Source organism: Acinonyx jubatus, chromosome D4, assembly GCF_027475565.1.
Source record: "Acinonyx jubatus isolate Ajub_Pintada_27869175 chromosome D4, VMU_Ajub_asm_v1.0, whole genome shotgun sequence".
NCBI lineage: Eukaryota > Metazoa > Chordata > Mammalia > Carnivora > Felidae > Acinonyx > Acinonyx jubatus.
In genome coordinates, this window is record NC_069391.1 from 22,417,679 (window position 1) to 22,437,537 (window position 19,859).

At 40.5% G+C, this 19,859-nt stretch overlaps 2 protein-coding genes across 5 annotated transcripts in view; both read left to right on the forward strand.

Annotated features, from left to right (window-relative positions):
* The window catches only part of ECPAS (Ecm29 proteasome adaptor and scaffold), a 106,481-nt gene extending 102,192 nt beyond the window's left edge, over nt 1-4,289 (forward strand). For all 4 annotated transcript variants that reach the window (XM_027034819.2, XM_027034818.2, XM_027034817.2 and 1 more), the window contains one exon: nt 1,175-4,289. In XM_027034819.2, coding sequence (XP_026890620.1) covers nt 1,175-1,314 — 140 coding nt within the window. In that variant the 3' untranslated portion in view covers nt 1,315-4,289. The remainder of the gene's footprint in view (nt 1-1,174) is intronic.
* Nucleotides 4,290-17,075: 12,786 nt separating this feature from the next.
* LOC106971768 (olfactory receptor 2K2) lies at nt 17,076-19,591 on the forward strand. Its single transcript, XM_015068628.3, has 2 exons — nt 17,076-17,562; nt 18,466-19,591. Exon 2 carries the CDS (start codon nt 18,471-18,473, stop codon nt 19,428-19,430), a length of 960 nt encoding a protein of 319 aa, XP_014924114.2. The 5' UTR covers nt 17,076-17,562; nt 18,466-18,470; the 3' UTR covers nt 19,431-19,591.
* The last annotated feature ends 268 nt before the right edge of the window (nt 19,592-19,859 follow it).

Consider the following 19,859-nt stretch of genomic DNA (forward strand, 5'->3'; position numbering starts at 1 on the left):
ATACAAGCTAAAACCTTTAAATTTTATTAAGTGTTTAAATTTGGTACTCTTTTATTTTATATACTTTTAATATATTATGAAGCCATAGCTATCTTGAGGGCTCTCTGTACATACACAAAGAAACAGTGACGCACTAGGGAGTGGAGTTGGGAAAACACTTTAACAGTTGAGTCATCAAATTTGATAGCAGTTTTCTTAATCCTGTTTTTTCCCGTTTTTCTTTTTTTTTTCTTTTTTTTTAAACCTTTTATCAAGAAGCAGATGTCTTCTAAAGGTCTGTTGTATCAGTGGTAAAAGAAAACCACTAGCATTTTCTCCAGTGGGGTTTTTCAAAAGGAGGCCTCTTTTCTTTTTTCTCTTTTTTTTTTCATTTTTCTAACCCTGTAGGTTAAGAATGGAGAAGATGGAACAGTTTTCTCGAGAGTCTTAAATATTTTCTATTTCTCCTCTCTCTCTGCCTAGCAATTAAAGCACCCCTCCTAGGATTCCATGAAGCAGGCCTTTTAGACTCAGTAATGCTACACATCTCATAATCTTGTTTTTCCTTGTTGAAATAAAAGAGCTAGGAACTTAGTTACATTACTGAATTTTCACAGTCAGATGTGTAGAAATAAATTCTAGATGAGGAAAACGAGGCTAAACAGTGAAACAGCTTGTTTGAAACCACGTCACTAGAAAGTGGCAGAACCTGATAGACAAGATTGAGGATCTGGTATACTTTCTGAGTTTCTAAAATTTCCAGTATGTGTATAGGTCTCTGGTGCCTTCAAGAAAGTCAGTCTGTTCAGACTGACTTTGCAATTGTGAAGTTTATTCAAGATTTTTTTACGAGTGTGTTTTATAAAGAGGGCTTTTGTGTTAAGTGGCTTGTTACTGTGTGCTTTGCCTTGATTCTTCCTACTTCCCGCTTTCCTCCAGCATTCTTAGATCCTCTTTGTTCCACTAGTGTGGGGGAGGGGGGGGCAGGGGATGAAGTGCTCTGACATATTCTCGGGTTATTGTCAATAATTAGGTTTTGAGACTACTATTGAACCTGTTATCATATGTCAAACTGTCATCAGGGGGTTGCTTTGCATTTATTTGGGGGATACGCTCTGTGGAGGAAAAGCAGAAAGAACAGTTTGAGGGTTTTTTTGCTTGCTTGTTCTATAAAGATTCTTCTTTTTCCATTCAGAATCTAAACAGTGGGAAAGTTTGACATCAGAATGCAGAGTGCTCCTAATCGAGTCTTTAGCTACTATGGAGACGGACAGCAGACCTGAGCTGCAGGAGAAAGCATCATTACTGAAGAAAACACTTGAAAACCTGGAATAAATTAGAAGGGGAAGAAAGCAACAAGTGCCATGCTCATTGGGGGTTGAAATGGTGGTATTCTTTGAAAAACCAAGTGGGTAAAAGTAAAGATTAATCTGTAGCATGCATCATTCCTTGGCTGAAATAAAAAAAAAATGCCTTAAATTTTGTTCCTTATTAGCTTTATTTTACTTGATTTTTAAAAGTGTCTGGGCTGAGTGAGCTTAATGGGACCTTGGATGTTTGAGAGGTGGTCAGAGGTGAAACTGATGGAAATAGTTATGAAAAGAATTAAGGCTGTAATTAAAGGAATAGGCAGAGTTGCAGAGCAACCTGGATAAGAATCTTGGAACTGCATCCAAATTAAATAAGGTTATTTCAGGAAGGGACTCTGTAATTCACTTATTTTAGCCCTCTTGCTTTACACCTGAAGAAATAAGCTAGCAGATGACTTAGCTTCTGATCTGAAGCCTGTGCCAAGGCTGGGACCCAGGTGTTTGAAGACCTGCCCAGTATACTTCTTTTATAAGCTGCTGCCAATCAGTGCTACCCCTGGCCTGCCTAAGAAACTCCCAAGATGAGGTGTATACTATAGTCCTTGAACCAGAACTGAACCGACCCGTTATCTAAGTACTATTGGATTCTTGAATTCAGAGGCTGAACGTTGTCTTGTCACTTGTTTAGATGATCGGTTTTTAGAAAATGATTGGTTACCATCTTTACGGGCTGAGAGACTTTGCTCTCCATGTGATAATTCTGATCGCCCTTTTACAGGCATGTGAAAGGAGATTAGGACAGGATTGCTTGTTCTGTCTGTATCTGTAGTTTGCGTATTTTGCAAAAGCCAAAAACCAACAACCAACAACAATCGTGACTGCTCTGTTTTAGACCATTTATAATCTCAAAACTGTGAAGACAACTTAATAAATTGCCACCCATTCTTATACTAACAGTATGACTCTAGAAATAGAAGGCAAGCGTCTTCATTAACCATTTGGGAATAACCTATCACTGAAAGTAAGCAATTGCAGCTAGGGTTTCTTTTTTTGTTGTTGTTCTGCTCATACCCCTGCCATAGGGTATAGGGTAAGGGGAAGAACCAAGTCTAACACAAGTGTTTATGGTAAACTGAGAACTCTAGCTCACCTTGGATTCCAAGCACAAAATTGGTGTTACAGTCAATACTAACTGCTTACTGACATTAACACCAGGGTGGAAACTCCATGGTTGTTATTTTTGGTGGTCTCTATAGGCCATTGTATTGACTGTGACCCATAATAAAAGTAACTTCTTACATCTTGACCCAGAATTGTGTATGTGTGTATGAATCAATATAAAATCTTTAACTCAAATCAATGTTTTGTGAAGTAATACACATACTCTTAACTATGTGTGATCTACTTTGATCCCTCCTCCCCCCCCCCCACCATTTTAGATTCTTTTCAGACCCACTAAATTCATTTCCTATCTTACAAATGGGTTGCAATTCACAGTTTGAAAAACATAGCTGAAAATAGTACTTAGGCTTGGCTGGATGTACTGTTTCGGAGTTGCTTCCTATTTGGAAAGGGAGTCTACAAATGAAAATGTAGGTGTTTATTATTAAAACGTCCTCTTAGCTGATACTAAATATAATTGTGGGTTTTAGTAGCATTATGGATTGTAAGGAGCTTCTCATGGACTTCAACTTAAGAATGGCTTTTACTTGGCGGAAAATCAACTTTGGATATTTTTCAGAAGGCATATGGCCTCAGAATTTGGTGTTTTTCCAGACCAGTATTTCCCCCTCTGCTAAGTGCCCTCTTTCATTTACAGGACCTGGGACATGCCTCTAAGGCAAGAATGCAGTACAGGTCGGCTGTTTTCAGAGAGTGTAAGGGCAAGAATTGTGCTCTCGGCCCATGTGGAGTGTTATACCTCATCAAATTGTATGCTTTTTAAACCTTTTGTTATTTACCGTTGGGAATTTCCCATGGTGCTGAGAGAGTGGTGCTGACACTTGAGCCTTTGCGCTCAGCGCTGTTTAGTTCATTTATTGTCGCTTTCTATAAGCACAGTTCCAATTTACACTCTTAATGCCTTCATCTCAACCAGCCAAGTCATTTGCACAACTAGTAATGTGAAATCATGGTCTCCCAGTGCAGCTCGTGTTGGGTGTGCACGGGTGCACATATCTCCTAAAAGGGTTACTAACTTAGTCTGTAATTGTGGGATGGTTCTGGTGAACAAATGGCAAAAGGACCCATGCATGGTTATGTCTTTGGCCCTCATTTTCCAAAGCTGTCTGGAACTGATTTTTTATTATTTTTTTTTCCCTGAGAACACTCAGTGCTACCGATCATACAAGTGGCTGTTTTAGAGTCTAATTACTGAATTCCTTATTCCTGGAATTAGGGCACTAGCTAGAGTTTCACAACTCTGTTGATAACGTGAGAAGGAGGGACCTGAAGTTTGACCATTGGAAATCAAAACAATGAAAGTAGTATAAAATCGTGTTTTTGGTGATAAAGAGCGGCAGTTTCTTTAATGTTTGTGTCCAATTTGCAACTGCTGGCGTGTCTGCCTGTGGCAGTGTACCTGCCAGTAAAACTGCCACCAAATCCCCATTGCTTTCCCCTTCCACCTTTTCCTTGTGTATGCACTAACAAGAAAAAAGAAAAAAGATGTGACCTTGTTGATCTGTGCTCTCGTAGCGGTTGCACTGTGTGAATACTGTTTGCCCTTTGCGGGGCGTCTCCACCGGCTGCCGCCACAATATATTCATGCTGCTTGTTAAGTACAGGGAGTTCTTTTGACATTGGCACTCATTGTAATGTACAAATGTTGTTAAATGGATGTATATGTAATAGATTTTTGTATTTTATATGCAAAGTCTTCATAGAATCCTTTGCAATTTGTGCTGAACTAGTTAAGCATGTGATAGTCTTATTTGAAAGGAAAACTCTACCCATGCCCAAGAAGATAATACGTGGTAAATAAAAGCTGCATGATCAGTTCTTTTGAAGTAGTGCATTAATTTTTACTGGTTCTCGTGGAAAATAGTTCAACTTCCAGGGAATTGGCTAGTTACGTTTTAAAAACTGAAAAGGCTCCATTGCCTGCCATATCCTGAGGAACTTCTAAGCAGACATTTTTGGCTTAACTGGAAGTTCCAAGGCAAAGCAGAAACGCAGGCAGGATACCTGAAAAACTGCAGTCAAATACTTGGAGAAACATAATCACTGAAATAATTATTTTTTTGAGCAAGGTAATCTCAGATGAACACATAGAAGCAATAGACCGATCTTTTGACTAAGATTTTTTTTTTTAATTTTTTAATGTTTATTTTGAGAGAGAGAGAGAGAGAGGGAGGGAGACACAGAATCCAAAGCAGGCTGCAGGCTCTGAGCTGTCAGCACAGAGCCTGATGCAGGGCTTGAACTCATGAACCGCGAGATCATGAACTGAGCTGAGGTTGGACGCTTAAGCAACTGAGCTACCCAGGCGATCTTTGACCAAGATTAATGTACATAGTTGTGGACATAAAATGTCCAAAGTACAGGCACAGTCTACCCTAAACTGCCAAATAAATTTTTATGCTGTGGCAGACAGGCTTAAAAGGTGAGAGACCCTTATTTTATCTGTAGTAGCAGCCAACAAGCCTAAGTCATTCCCCTCTGTTTCCTTTTCCCCTAAGTGCAAGTCCCAGATTGACTGATTGTATTAACAATTTGTTTTTAAAAAGAGGAATTTAAATCATAATGTTACAAAAAACCTGGAAATAAGCAAACTTCCCAACAAGGCTTTTTTAAAGAAATGACATTTCTTTTATATTTAAGAACTGTTGATAAAGCTGCCTTAAAAAGTTTAAAGGACAGGGGGCTCCTTGGTAGCTCAGTCGGTTAAACATCCCACTCTTGATTTTAGCCCAGGTCATGATCTCATAGTTTGTGGGTCTGAGCCTTGTATTGGGCTCTGTGCTGACCATGTGGAACCTACTTGGGATTCTCACTCTCCCTCTCTCTCTGCCCTTCCCCTGTTTATACTCTAAGTCTCCTTCTCTCTCTCTCTAAATAAACATTAAAAAAAAAAAAGTGTAAAGGACAGGGAGAAAACAGGTAATGGTTGAAGGACACCTAGTTTTTGTTTGGATATTCCTGAAAAGAATATTTTAAAACCGATTTTGGGTGTTAGCAGTTAGATACGTTATTATGCTGCTTTTGACTTCAGAACTATCTTCAAACACAAAATCTTTTCTAAATAATCATTTGAAGCAAATGTTTTTTGAGTACTTATTTCAGAACTATAAAGATTTCTACTGTTTCTAGCCCCCAAGATCCCCAGTGTGATAACTGGTCATTCAAGCTGTTGTTTCCTTAGGTGCATCATTTTTTTTCTGGCTTCTTTCATGATTTTCTTTTTGGATTTCAGCACTTTGACTACGATGTGCCAAGGTGTACTCTTCTATGTATCCTGTTTAAGATTTGCTTAGATTTTTGAATTTCTAAGTTTTGTGCTTCACCAAATTTGGGATATTTTGGTCAGTTTACTCAAAAGTTCTGTTTTTGTTTTGTGCCATATGCTCACTCCTCTCCTCCTGGGACTCCAATGACAGCTATGTTAACTCATTTGATACTGATGTACAGACCTCTGAGGCATTTAAAAAAAATCTGTCCTGGGGCACCTGTGTGGCTCAGTTGATTGAGCTTGATTTCAGCTCAGGTCATGATCCCAGGGTCGTGGGATCGAGCCCCGCCTTGGGCTCTGCACTAAACGTGGAGCCTGTCTAGGATTCTCACTCTCCCCCTGCCCTTCTCCCCCACCCCCCTGCTCACGCTTTCTCTCTCTCAAGCAAACAGAAAACCCCACAAAAACCCTCAAACACTTCTGTCTTTAATTCACTCACTTTTTGTTTACTATATCCATTCTGATATTAAAGACCATCCTGTGAAGTTTTATTTCAGCTCTTGTTTTCACTTTTAAATTTTGACTTCTTTTTCTAATATTTCCAATCTTTTCATTCATGAAGAATTTTTTTAAAGTTCACAAAGCATACCTATAATAGCTGATTTTAAGTTCTTGTCTCATAGTGTCATATCTGGGTCACCTCAGGTTTAGTTTCTGTTCATTGTCCCCTTCCCACCCCTGCCACCCCACCTTTTCCTGGTTCTTCATATGCCCAATGTTCTGGGATTATAGCCTGGACGTTGTGAATGTGGTAGAAATTCTGGACTCTATTACATGTATTCCTCCCAACGAGATGCTTTTCTTTTAGCAGGCACTTAGCGGGCTTAGACTTAAAACTGCAAACTATCTTACCTTTGGTGGTGGCAGCCCAGATCTCAGTTCAGTTATTATTTATTGTTATGTTTCCTTCACAGCTGTCTGCAACCTGCCATGCAATGTGCGTGCTTTCAGAGGTCAGCCACAACTCGGGCAGAGCTTACACGTAGAATGGGGAACTTCCCCTGCTGCCTTGTTTTTTTCTTTTTCCGGAATTTCCCCTTCACTTTCTGTCTTGGGCTCTGCCTCCCTTAGGCCAGAAAGCAGTGTTTTTTAATGAGAACATCAGCCCTTCTTTGCTCTGTTTTGGCTGTGTTTCACTTTAGACAAAAGCCCAAAATCCAGGGAACTTACCCTGTGTTGATCCCTTCCATGTTTTAGCTCTTTTCTAAAGTCTGCCTTTGTTGACTCCAGAACCGGTTTTGTGTTTTGTCCAGAGTTTAGTTGTTATATTATGTGGAAAGGTCAGTCTTCTGGAAAGTTTATAAATTACATTAAACTAAATACACCCCGGGCGCCTGGGTGGCTCAGTTGGTTGAGCATCCGACTTTGGCTCAGGTCATGATCTCCTAGTTTGGTCTGTGAGTTCGAGCCCTGCTTCGGGCTCTGTGCTGACAGCTCAGAGCCTGGAGCCTGCTTCAGATTCTGTGTCTCCCTCTCTCTTTCTGTTCCTCCTCCGCTCACGGTCTGTCTCTCGCAAAAAATGAATAAATGTTAAAACAAAAATTAAAAAAAACAACAACAAAAAGTAAATATACCCCCACCATGTGATCCAGCAGTCAAACTCCTTGGTATTTACCCACATGAATTGAAAATTTAGGTCCACACAAAAACCTGCATGTGGATGTTTATATCAGCTTTATTCATAAAAAATTTCCAAGAAAGACTTGGAAGTAACGAAGATATCCTTCAGTAGGTGAATGGAAAATTAACTGGAATATCCAGACAATGGAATATTTATTATCTGGCACTAAAAAGAAATGAGATATCAAGCCATGAAGAGACTTGGAGGAACTTAAATGAGTATTACCAAGTTAAAGAGATCCGAAAAGGCTACATACTCTTATGATTCCAACTACATGACATCCTGGAAAAGGCAAAACTATGCAGACAGGAAAAAAGATCAGTGGTCGCCAGGGAGGAGTGTGGAAGAAAGGATGAATAAGACAGGATTTTTAGGGCGGTGAAACTATTCTGTATGATACTATGATGCTGGTGTAGGACGCCAGAGTGAATCCTAATGTACACCTGGAGTTTGGGTGATAACAATGTAGCTGAGGTTCATCGATTATAACAGATTATAACAAACGCGTTGGTGCCAAATGTTGACAGTGGGGGAGGTTGTGCGCGCTTGAGGGCAGACGACATACTGCGGCGAATCTTTGTACTTTCTGCTCAACTTTGCAGTGTGAACCTAACTAACATTGCTGTAAAAAATAAAGTTAAGAAATAAATTATTTTTTAGGTAAATCTAAAAAGATAGGATTTTATAGATTTGTTTTGGATTACAAAGGTAACAAATGCTTTTTGCACATATAACAAAACTAAAGATGAAAATAAAGATCACCTATCTGCAACTATTCAAAGATAGTATCTGTTAATATTTTAATGGCTACTCTTCTAGGAATAATAACAATGACATAATTATTAATAAACATAATAAAATGTTACTAATTTTTAACTTAATTTGTTTAATGTTCGGCTACTATTGACCTTCTGATGCTGCATTAGAAGGACGGTCCTCCGCTTCTGGACCTCGGTTGACTGTGGCCAACTGAAACAGTAAAAAAAAAAAAAAAACGTGGTATGGGGCGCCTGGGTGGCTCAGTCAGTTGAGTTGACCCCCTTCACTCAGGTCTTGATCTCACAGTTCTTGAGTACGGGCCCCGCATTGGGCTCTGTGCTGACAGCTCAGAGCCTGGAGCCTACTTCTGATTTTGTGTCTCCCTCTCTCTCTGTCTCTCCCCCACATGCGCTCTGTCTCTCTCTGCCTCTCAAAAATAAAACTAATAAAAAAAATTTTTTTTAAATAAAAAAAAAAAAGAAACATGGCTCAGGGGAGGTAGGGGGAACACAGCCTGTCACAAACTTTACCCTTAAATAGTCTGAATTCCTGACCCAGACATCCACGAGATAAAAGAAAATGGCTAAAGGCACTGTTTTTGTTACTTTGTTATGCAGTAAAAGGACTGATAGTTAAATTTTTATACCATGTTGGAAAATCATTTCACACCATCTACTAAAGGTGACTTAAAGCATGTTCTGTCACTCCTAAGTATATATCTATCCTAAGTGTGCATATCATGTACCAAAATACATACACATGCAGGGTTATAACAACATTAGTTGAAACAGCCAAAAAGTGGGGCCAATTCAAATATTTCACAATAGAACAAATAAAGTGTGTTGTGATTGTAAAATAGACTATTGAATACAGCAATGAAAATGGGCAAACTGTAGCCACACACATCAACATGGATCTTGTAAGCATATTGTGGAGGGAAGCCAATCATGCCATCTGGCACACTATATGATGGCACAAAATCAGCAGGTAATGTTCTGCGTGCACTTGAGAAGAATGTGTGCATGTGCGTGCGTGTGTGTGTGTGTGTGTGTGTGTGTGTGTGTGGTTGGGTAGGGAGTTCTATAAATGGTATTAAGTGTAATTGGCTCGTAGTGTTGTTCCAGTCTTCTCTCTCTTCTTGATAGGCTATCTAGTTGTTCTATCAATTGTTGAGAGCTGAGTGTATTAAAGTCTTCAACTATTATAGTTGAGTTGTCTACTTCTCCCTCTAATTCTGTCAGTTTCTGTTTCAAGTGTTTTGGGGGCTCTGTTTTTTAAGCGCATGTATCTGTATTTACTACTGTTAAGTCTTCTTGATGGATTGACCCCTCTATCATTATTAAATATAGGCTATCCTTTCCTGTTCCTTTGCATGTCTCATATCGATTCCCCTCATGCCAGACTTGTTGCTGTTTTCTTTCTTTCTTTTTTCTTTTTTTTAACGTTTATTTATTTTTGAGAGAGAGAATGAGACAGAGTGTGAGCGGGGGAGGGGTAGAGAGAAAGAGGGAAACCCAGAATCTGAAGCAGGCTCCAGGCTCTGAGCTGCCAGCACAGAGCCCGACATGGGGCTCGAACCCACAAACTGTGAGATCATGACCTGAGCTGAAGTCGGATGCTTAACCCAACTGAACCACCCAGGCGCCCCTCTGTTTTCTTTTTTAGTGACTTCCTGAACGATTCTGTAAAGCGTCAATTCTTTATTGTATGTGACCACGGAATGCTCTGCTCAGTTAGCTTAGCAATCAGCTATTAATTGGACAGAGATCTCTTCAGATGCCTTTCACCCAAAAGTTCTCTGTTCTGGTAGCTATTCCTGTTCCTCTGTTCCCCAAAGCTCCATTACTCAAGACTGTTGTGTTTATATGACTATAACTGAAATTTTGGGAGTCATAGAGGGAGTAGAGCATACCTAAGACCAGCCAACAATCTAAAGTTCAAAATGAAGGATCAGTATTTTAATAGATCCCTAGCCTTCCCTGCTACTAGATATTTTTCATTGGTTATTACTCTGCATTCCTTTTAGTCTTCAGGGTTTCCAGGCTTTCTTCCTAATACTCTCTCCACTCTCCTGTCTTCCAGTTTTCCAAACCCTTCTCAGGAGCCAGGACTGAACTGTGCAATCCCATAACTTCATTTTTAAATAGAATAATTCAGTTATCTTTATCATAGCCTTTTCCCATTGGCATGAGCCAGGGCCCTGCTTTCTCAACAAAACAGCCCCATGGAGGTGGTTTTCTAAATAAAAGAACCACATAACCAGGAGATGAGATAATGCCACTCTTCTGAAAGGTAAAGTGGCTGGAGTCAGTTTTGCTATTAAACAGCACTTTTTCTTTTGTTTGGTTTTGTGAGAAATGATTATGAAAGCCTCTTTCATGTCTACCATCTTTTGTAGAAACTCCTCCTGCTTCAATTTTGAAGGTATCACTCTGACACAGTGATTTTGTAGTTGCCAGCAAAGAATTATTTTTTGTTCACTGATCAAAATAACACAGGTGAACTCTAGATTTTGTATCAGGATTCATTTAGTTTACTGGTTATGGAACTACTGTTATAAACTTTTACTGTTTCCTTCATGTAAGTTCTGCACTGTTCTTGTTAGAGTCATCCTAAGATTTCTCACAATTTTAATATGATTGATAACGGCATCTTTTTCTGGTCAGTATATCTGCCAACTGGCCACAAGGAAATTACTGATTTTTCTTTATTTATCTGTTATTATGGCAGTTAAACTCTTTATTGATGGGGAACGGTTTTAATGGGTCCTCGTCTTTTTTCTTGCACTATATGCTAACTTGGATGTAAAATTTAAAAAACAAAAATTAATGTAATTTTTATAATTATATAATTTAATTATAAAAACATAATTTTAATAGAAATTAATAAAAATAAAAATTAAAAAATAAAAATTAATTAATAAAATTAAAATAAAAAATCACATAGTTTGGAAGTGATAATTTTATCTCCTTTCCTCCAATACCAGTGCCTGTTTTTTCTACTTAGTATCTAATTGTCAGTCTTCTAGCAAAATTATTGTTCCCTTGTTGCCTGCTGATGGAGAGACTTATTGTGAGCACTGACTTTTAGGAAAGTAAAGTTTCAAGCTGAATATTAAAACTGTGAAGTCACTAACTCTATGTTGTTTGCTGTTTTACAATCAAACAAGCCCATTGGGTGCAGAAGGTTTAACTATTGCAAGCTTATCATGAATGGGTCACTCCAGCCCATCATCCCCAAAATGTTATTCTACAACTTAATTAGCTCTATTGTTAATTCTTACATTAGTCTATTTGTTACTTCTTTTCCTAAGAAGGAAGAAAAAATCTGCTTATTCATGTGGTATGACCAAGTTTTCCTGATCATCCTTTATCTGGAGAGTCCATTCGCCCTTGGTGATCCAGAGTATGGGAACTGTCATAAGGACACAGGAAACTGTGTGGGAACTGCGTATCTTGCAAAAAGAATGTGGTAATACATGTACCTGCTCTCCACACACAACTAAAGTAAACTACTCCCCTCCCCCCAACAAGATCTGGTTTATTGTGCCTTGGGAAGGTGGTTCTGAGGGTGACAGGTGCCACCCTGTCCCAGGGGGAGGCCCCAAGGACCAGTTAAGGCTACTGGTGGGAGAAGTAGGGCAGGGAGGCAGCCCCTGGAATGTGGCGAGGCTAGGCTGAGGCCTGGCATTGGCCAGGACAAGGAAGGGCCCTTGCTGCCCAAGGTGGAAAGCACGGGGCTGGGCCCGGCTATGCCTACAGGAGGATGGGGCACCCCAGGAAGTGGAACACAGGGTCACATGACACACAACATGAAATACAGGCACATGACTCATGAGTAGGCATGGAGACAGCGTGCACAGACTCACAGGCCTGAGAGACGCCCAACCTTGCTGGACACATCGCACTATGGTGATACCATCCAGACTGCAGGGACACATGGAACACGCGGACTTGGTGGCCACAGGGGTAGTCCCAGGTCACAGAGTGTACTGGAGGAGAGGGGCGTCCGGGCCGGTCTGGAGGTGCCCGGGGGCAGGGCCCATGCAGCCTCACGGGGCTCGGTCTGCCGGCCATACCTTGTTGAGCAGCTTCCCCGTCTCCGCATAAATGATGAACGCGATGTCCACGTCCAGGCTGACCCGGCGCACGGGGTGGAGGTGGGGGCAGTTCCCTTGCAGAATGCCTCGAGCCCCTCATTCCTCAGGCTCTGCGAGCCACACCTCCACGGTTCCGGTGTCCCTGTGCCTCCAGGCCCTGCCCTGGGGCTTGCTCACACGCGCAGGTGTGGTCTGAAGCCATTACTTGCACCTGTGCGAGCGTGCGGGCTCAGCGGGTTCACGCCCCTCGGTACCAGCTGCGCTGGGAGGTCGTGAGGAAGAAGCCCGTGGCCTGATGGGGGTCCTGTTTTGGCATGGTGGCCGCGAAGCCCGCTGTGGCCCCTGCAGCCCTTGTTCCCCGCCCCCAGTCTCCCTGTCCCCGCGGCAGGCTCCTCTGTACTTGGCTTGGGAGAGGGCTTGATGGTGGACGCACTGCACTCTGATGGCCCCGCTGCGCCCGCACGTGGCTGCTGAGCCTCGGGGTGACGCCGCAGGTGGGGCCGGGGCCTGGAGACCGGACAGGCCCCGACGCCCAGGCTGCGCACTCCTGCCTCTCGCCGCCCAGGGCCCGGCTTGCCACCCCGCCCCCCCCCCACCCCGGCGCCTTCAGCCGCCACTGCGTCGCCGCCTCCTGGGTGGGGACTGTCACGCACCGCGGGATACCAGCCCGGCGGCCTGTGGGGCCAGTCCAGGTTCCCCAGACCCCGCCGGCCGCTGCCGCCCAGGACTTTGCTCTAGGAGCCGAGGGGCCACATGCAGCGCGAGACCCTCCAGAGCGAACTTTTGAAAAACGGATTTTTAATGGACTCTTTGAGGGTAAGTTTAAGATATTTTGCTCCTTGGACACTAACTACTAAAGTATTTTGGAACAAGGACGTTCTCTTACATAGCCACTATGCAGTTATGAAGATCAGGAAATTTAACTCTGATACAATACTGTTATCTAATCTACAGCCCATAATAAAATTTCGTCTACTGACCTAGTAATATCCCTTAGAGCTATTTTTTTCCTGGTCTAATACTTGGTGCTGGGTCATGCATTGCATTCAGTTGTCACGTTTCTTTAATCTCCCTGAACATTTCTTAGCGCTTTTCCTTTGTTTGTTTCCTGACCTTGACAGTTCTGATAAGTATAGACTGGTTATTTTCAGAATGTGCCTTAATTTAAATTTGTCTGGTGTTCCCTCATGGTTTGATTTAGGTTATGTATTTTTTAATGTTTATTTATTTTTGAGGGTGAGGGGAGGGCCAAGAGAGGCAGGGTGGAGGTGGGGAGAGAATCCCAAACAGGCTGCCAGCTATCAAACCAAGAGATCATGACCCGAGCCCAGATCAAAGAGTCTGTTGCTTAACTGAATGAGCCACGCAGGTGCCCCTGGGTTATGTATTTTTGAGAGCAAGCCCAGAAGTGATGCTATGTCCGTCCTATCAGAAGGCGTGTGGAGTCAGTTTGTCCGGTGGTTGGTGATGTTAAGGTGGCCATCCTCCAGGTCTCCCTGCTGTAAAGCTATTATTATCTTGTTTTTGAAATTAATAAGTGGGATACTTTGACACCATGTAAATATCCTGTTTCTCATCGAACTTTTACCTCTGATAACTATGATGCTTCCATTTATCTGCGATCAATTTAACCTGCTCTAATCTATTACTACAACAACCTTTAATGTCTTTCTAATGACATCATTTTTTTATATTCATTTTTTTGGCATCCTCCTGTAAGAAAGAGTTTTTCTTCCTTTCAGAAGAACTCATGCATTCTTATTTTATTCTATGGATTATAATGTATTTTAACCATTATTTATTTTGATGCTTGAAATAATCTGTCCCAGATTTGGCCAATGAAAGTCTTATCAAGTGGGATTCTATGGTCTTTTGAAATACTCCTGTAATTCTTTGCATACTTCCTTATATTCTAGTGCAGTACACTACTCCAGGCCAATTTTGTCCTTTTCTGGCTCCAGCCTTGGAAAGAGGAACTACATTTCCTTTTAGATGAGAACTGTATTTAGAAACCAAGATCTGAAAACTGGAGGCATCACAATTCCTGACTTCAAGCTGTATTACAAAGCTGTAATCATCAGGATAGTATGTTACTGGCACAAAAACATGTATGCAGATCAATGGAATAGAATAGAGAGCCCAGAAATGGACCCACAAATATATGGCCAACTGATCTTCAATAAAGCAGGAAAGAATATCCAAAAAAGACAGTCTCTTCATCAAATGGTGTTGGAAAAACTGGACAGCACCATGAAGAAGAATGAAACTGAACCACTTTCTTACTCCCTACAGAAAAATAAAATGGATGAAAGGCCTAAATATAAGGCAGGAAACCATCAAAATCCTAGAGGAGAAAACAGGCAAACTCTTTGTGGCAGCAGCAACTTCTTACTAGTCGTGTCTCTGGAGGCAAAGGAAATGAAAGCAAAAATGAATTATTGGAACCTCATCAAGATAAAAAGGAAGGAAACAATCAGCAAAACTAAAAGGCAACTGACAGAATGGGTGAAGATATTTGCAAATGACATATCAGATAAAGGGTTAGTATCTAAAATCTGTAAAGAACTTATCAAACTCAACACCCTAAAAACAAATAATCCATTGAAGAAATGGGTGAAAGACATGACCAGACACTTTTCCAAAGAAATCATCCAGATGGCTAACAGATAAATGAAAAGATGCTCAACACCACTCATCATCAGGGTAATACAAATCAAAACCACAATGCGATACCACCTCACACCTCTCAGAATGGCTAAAATTAACAACTCAGGAAATAACAGTTGTTGGTGAGGATGCAGAGAAAGGGGAACACTTTTGCACCACTGGTGGGAATGCAAACTCGTGCAGCCACTCTGGAGAACAGTATGGAGTTTCCTCAAAAAACTTAAAAATAGAATTGCCCTGTGACCCAGCAATTGCACTACTAGGTATATATCCAAAGCATACAAAAATGCTGATTTGAAAGAGCACATGCACCCTAATGTTTATAGTGGTGCTATCAACAATAGCCAAAGTATGGAAAGACCCAAAATGTCCATCAACAGATGAATGGGTAAAGAAGATTATATATATATATATATATATATATATATATATATATATATATATATGGAATGGAATATTACTTGGTGATCAAAAAGAATGAAATCTTTCCATTCACAACAATGTGGATGGAACGATAGTATATTATGCTAAGTGAAATAAGTCAGTCAGAGAAAGACAAGTATTTCATTCATTCATATGTGGAATTTAAGAAACACAACAGATGAACATAGGGGAAGGGAAGAAAAAATAAGATAAAAACAGAGAGGGAGGCAAACCGTAAGAGACTCTTAAATACAGAGAACCAACAGGATTGCTGGAGGGGTGTGGGGTGGGGGTATGGGCTAAATGGGTGACGGGCATTAAGTAGGGCACTTGCTGGGATGAGCACTGGGTGTTATATGGACATGATGAATCACTAAATTCTATTCCTGAAACCATTATTATGCTATATGTTAACTAATTTGGATTAATTAAAATAAAAAAATAAAATTCGCTGGATGTAGAAATAAAATAGATTTATAAAAAATAATAAGATTTATTAAAAAAAATAAAAAGAAACTAAGATCTGGGTGCTAGGTGTGTCCATTGCTGCTGAGAGTTCATTGCTTGAAGGCCCTCTTCAATATGTATGCATTGAATAAAATTTGAAATTTCTGATCCCTTGTTGGGACAACTGTCTTAAAAGAGTAAACTTTGAAAACTAGGAGTAATTCCACAAATGAAAAAATGTGTATCTTAGAATTCTAGAGAGAACTTTTCTCTGTAGACTGTTAAATATTCTACACTGTAATCATTCAAGAAAAAAAAGATGTAGCAAGGATAGACAGAGAGGAATAGAAGACTTTGTTTTTATGAGAGTTCTTTGAAATTATTTTGGGAGAACTGTGGGTTACTCTTGGTTTTTCAAAGTTTGATATAATTGGATCATTGGGACATTATCCCTCAAGGACCTGAAGTTTTAAATCTCTGTATATTATGGCTGCTGAACTTTAAATTGTTCAGGGACAACAGGTATTCCCCCAAAACAACAGATGATTTAAATTTATGTAGTATGTCACTTGCTATCCTTTGGCACTTTTAGCTATGGAGGTGACAGTCAATACTTTTGAAAGAAATGAACTGCAGTGTTGATTTTCATATAATATGTTTAACATTTTTAACATGGATACATTCATTCTTTTCTTGCACATAGCTAACCTCACATAGTACATCATAAAACAATATTTGGAGTTGGTGACAGGGAATTCAGATGCGAGGACCAATTTTTCCTGGCTACTATTTTCTAAAATTTTTTTTAATTTTTATTTTTAAGTGATTTCTGCAGTCAGTGTGGGGTTCAGACTCACAAGCCCAAGATCAAGAGTCACATGCTCCACTGACTGAGCCAGCTAGGCACCCCCCCTGACTACAATTTTTAAACGGTAGAAAAATATCAAGTTCCAGGCAACCGGGCTGATTTTTCATTCTAAAAAATAATTGTCTTTTTTGCCAGTCTTAAGAGTAATACACACTCACACACAAAATTAAGTTTCTTTAAAATAATCTCTTACAATAATAAGATAAAATGTTTGTACCGAATTTGTTAAATATAAAACCTGGCAGAGAAGTTCCTAAGAAATAATCTGTTAACTAACAAACGGATAAGAACTATCTCTTGTGATGTAGGAAAAATGAAGCTCTTAAAAGGAAAAGCAAAAACTCTGCACGCTCAACAAGTCTCCGCAGAGGAAAGCCATACTGGTAGGCTTTCCCTAGAATGCTAACAGCATATTGAGCGTTAACTGATAATGTTTGAACCTACAATGCAACTACTTTGGGGACAGATGAGGAAAACAGAAAACAACGGCAGGCTTGATAATAGGCTAAGAATGAGATACAGTGAAGCAGAAGTCACAGAGAATAATGTAATATAATGAAAACTATTTGAAAAACATTGCGCTCCTGTTCTAGGGGCATGGTATAAGCTGTTGTCCCCAACATGATTATTTCCACCATCCCCCTGCATGCCAGTTTTTGAAACGTGGAGAACTGGGGGGCAAATGATAACATTGACGGAAACTGGGAAACCGAGAAGGAACACCAGTGATAAGAAAGGGAACAGTGAAACATTGTAAAGTGAGCCACATCATTGAGGAATTTGCCTATGAAAGAAAGAGCAAAGCCTATGGCAGTGCAAGGGAAACAGGACAAGGGAGGGAAGTTTTCAGAACAAGGATATCTGAAAATAGAAAGGAAAAAACTAGTGGGAAAAGGAACACAATTAAAGGTGAAAAAGAGCAATCCGTGCAGAAGGAAGGTAAGTTTTTGTCTTTTCTTTTTGTTAACGTGAAATGTGAAAAAACCCCCAAAACATTCAGCATCTCGTTTATAATTAGATGATCTATAATATTCTTTTCCAAGAGATTTTAAGGTAGCTTAAAAAGGGAGTTCAGTTTCTGCATCTTCTAGATCTTCATGGGTTGTAATGTGTAAGAAGAGTATTGCCTGCGTATAATTTTTTAGCACTATTTACATGCTCACAAAAGGTATGGGTCCCAGTAATGAATGACACTGTCCCGTGGATGTGTCAGTGTTTAAAGAAGGTGGGCTATTTTGTGTGACTTGTAAACTGGTTCTTAAGTATAATCAGAATGGGTACCTACAATGCTTTAAACAATGTCATCATTTGTGAAGTGTATTGACCTCCAAGCTATTTGCTGGAAAGGAAAGAGTTCATTTAGACTCAGAACTTCATAGGTGTTAGTTTAAAATTCATTTATTTGCTTCTTTCAATATCCCTCCTCTTCTTTCAGTGAAGATCACTGCTAGTTTTTATTGTACAAGTGTGGTTTCTTTATCTCACTTATCTGGCTTACTTTTCTAATCCGTGCTCAGTTTATTCAGTGTTTTTTCATATTTTTTGGTCACACGGTACTTTCAAATCTACTGAAAAACTACTGCGTGCCGAGCAAGATAATAGGCTGAGATTCAGGTATTAAATATGTTTATCCTTCTTTTCAAATTTACTCTTTTCTAAATTTTGTTGTGGAAGAACCAACTTTTTATGTAGATCAAACCTGTCCCTCCCCCTTAGATCAAACGATGTCTTGTGATTTCTTGTGGTCAAATAGAATTGTGTTTATACTAGTGAATATAAGTTTGAGAAGTGTTCTCCTAACTAAATGAACATTATTCTTGATCCGTCTCTTTATGTCCTCAGATGAAATGAAGATTAATATTAGAATCACTACAGGTGCAAAAAAGGAGATGCAAGGAGAAAACCTCACCATTTGGAGCTTTTTTTTCCTGGAGGGTTTTTCTAGATACCCAAAGTTAGAGATTGTTCTCTTCGCCTTCAGTCTTGTGATGTATCTGATAACCCTCTTGGGCAACAGCACTCTTATTTTAGTCACTGTCCTAGAGTCACGCCTTCAAACCCCCATGTACTTATTCCTCGGAAATCTCTCTTTCATGGATATTTGTTACACGTCTGCTTCTATTCCCACGTTGCTGGTGAACTTGCTGTCATCCCAGAAAACCATTGTCTTTTCTGGGTGTGCTGTACAGATGTATCTGTCCCTTGCCATGGGCTCCACAGAGTGTGTGCTTCTGGCTGTGATGGCGTATGACCGCTACGTGGCCATTTGCAACTCACTGAGATACCCCGTCATCATGAACAGGCAGGTCTGTGTGCAGATGGCCGCTGTCTCCTGGGTGACGGGTTGTCTGACTGCCCTGCTGGAAACCACTTGCGCCCTGCAGATACCCCTCTGTGGGAATCTCATAGACCATTTCACGTGTGAAATTCTGGCTGTGCTGAAGTTAGCTTGTGCACATTCCTTGCTCATGGACGTGATCATGCTGGTGGTCAGCGTGCTCCTCCTGCCCATCCCAATGCTCTTAATTTGTATCTCTTATTTCTTCATCCTTTCCACTATCCTGAGAATCAGCTCAGCAGAAGGAAGAAACAAAGCTTTTTCTACCTGTGGTGCCCACTTGACGGTGGTGATCTTGTACTATGGGGCTGCCCTCTCCATGTACCTAAAGCCTTCTTCCTCAAGCTCCCAAGAAGTAGATAAAATCATTTCACTGCTTTATGGAGTGCTCACCCCTATGTTGAACCCCATAATTTACAGTTTAAGAAACAAAGAAGTCAAAGATGCCATGAAAAAACTATTTTATTGAACACATGAAAATCTATGACTGGATGCCCGCAGTTTTATCAGGGGGGTGTGCTCCTGGCAGAGTTCCCCATAGAAATTCTAGACCGTACACTCACCCACAGAACACTGATTTGACCTTGAGCCCTATACTTTTACAGCTGTGAGGGATGTGGATCTCACAGTGACTGCAGAAGTGACTGCCCGTGGACAATAGCAGGTTCCCGTTTGCATTTGGCAACATTTGCTGTCTCTTGTGTTTCACGGTTGGAGAAGTTTTAGGCTGCAGAGTCCTGACACATTGGTTCCTGAAAGAAATTTGGATAAATTTACTCAGTGAATGTTGGTGCCAGAAAAATTTTGGATATGTTCTCTGCCTTAAATCCTTTCTAGAAGGAGGTGGGACCATAGGGAAACAAATGAATAATAGAGATTGGCCTTGATTATGCAAGCG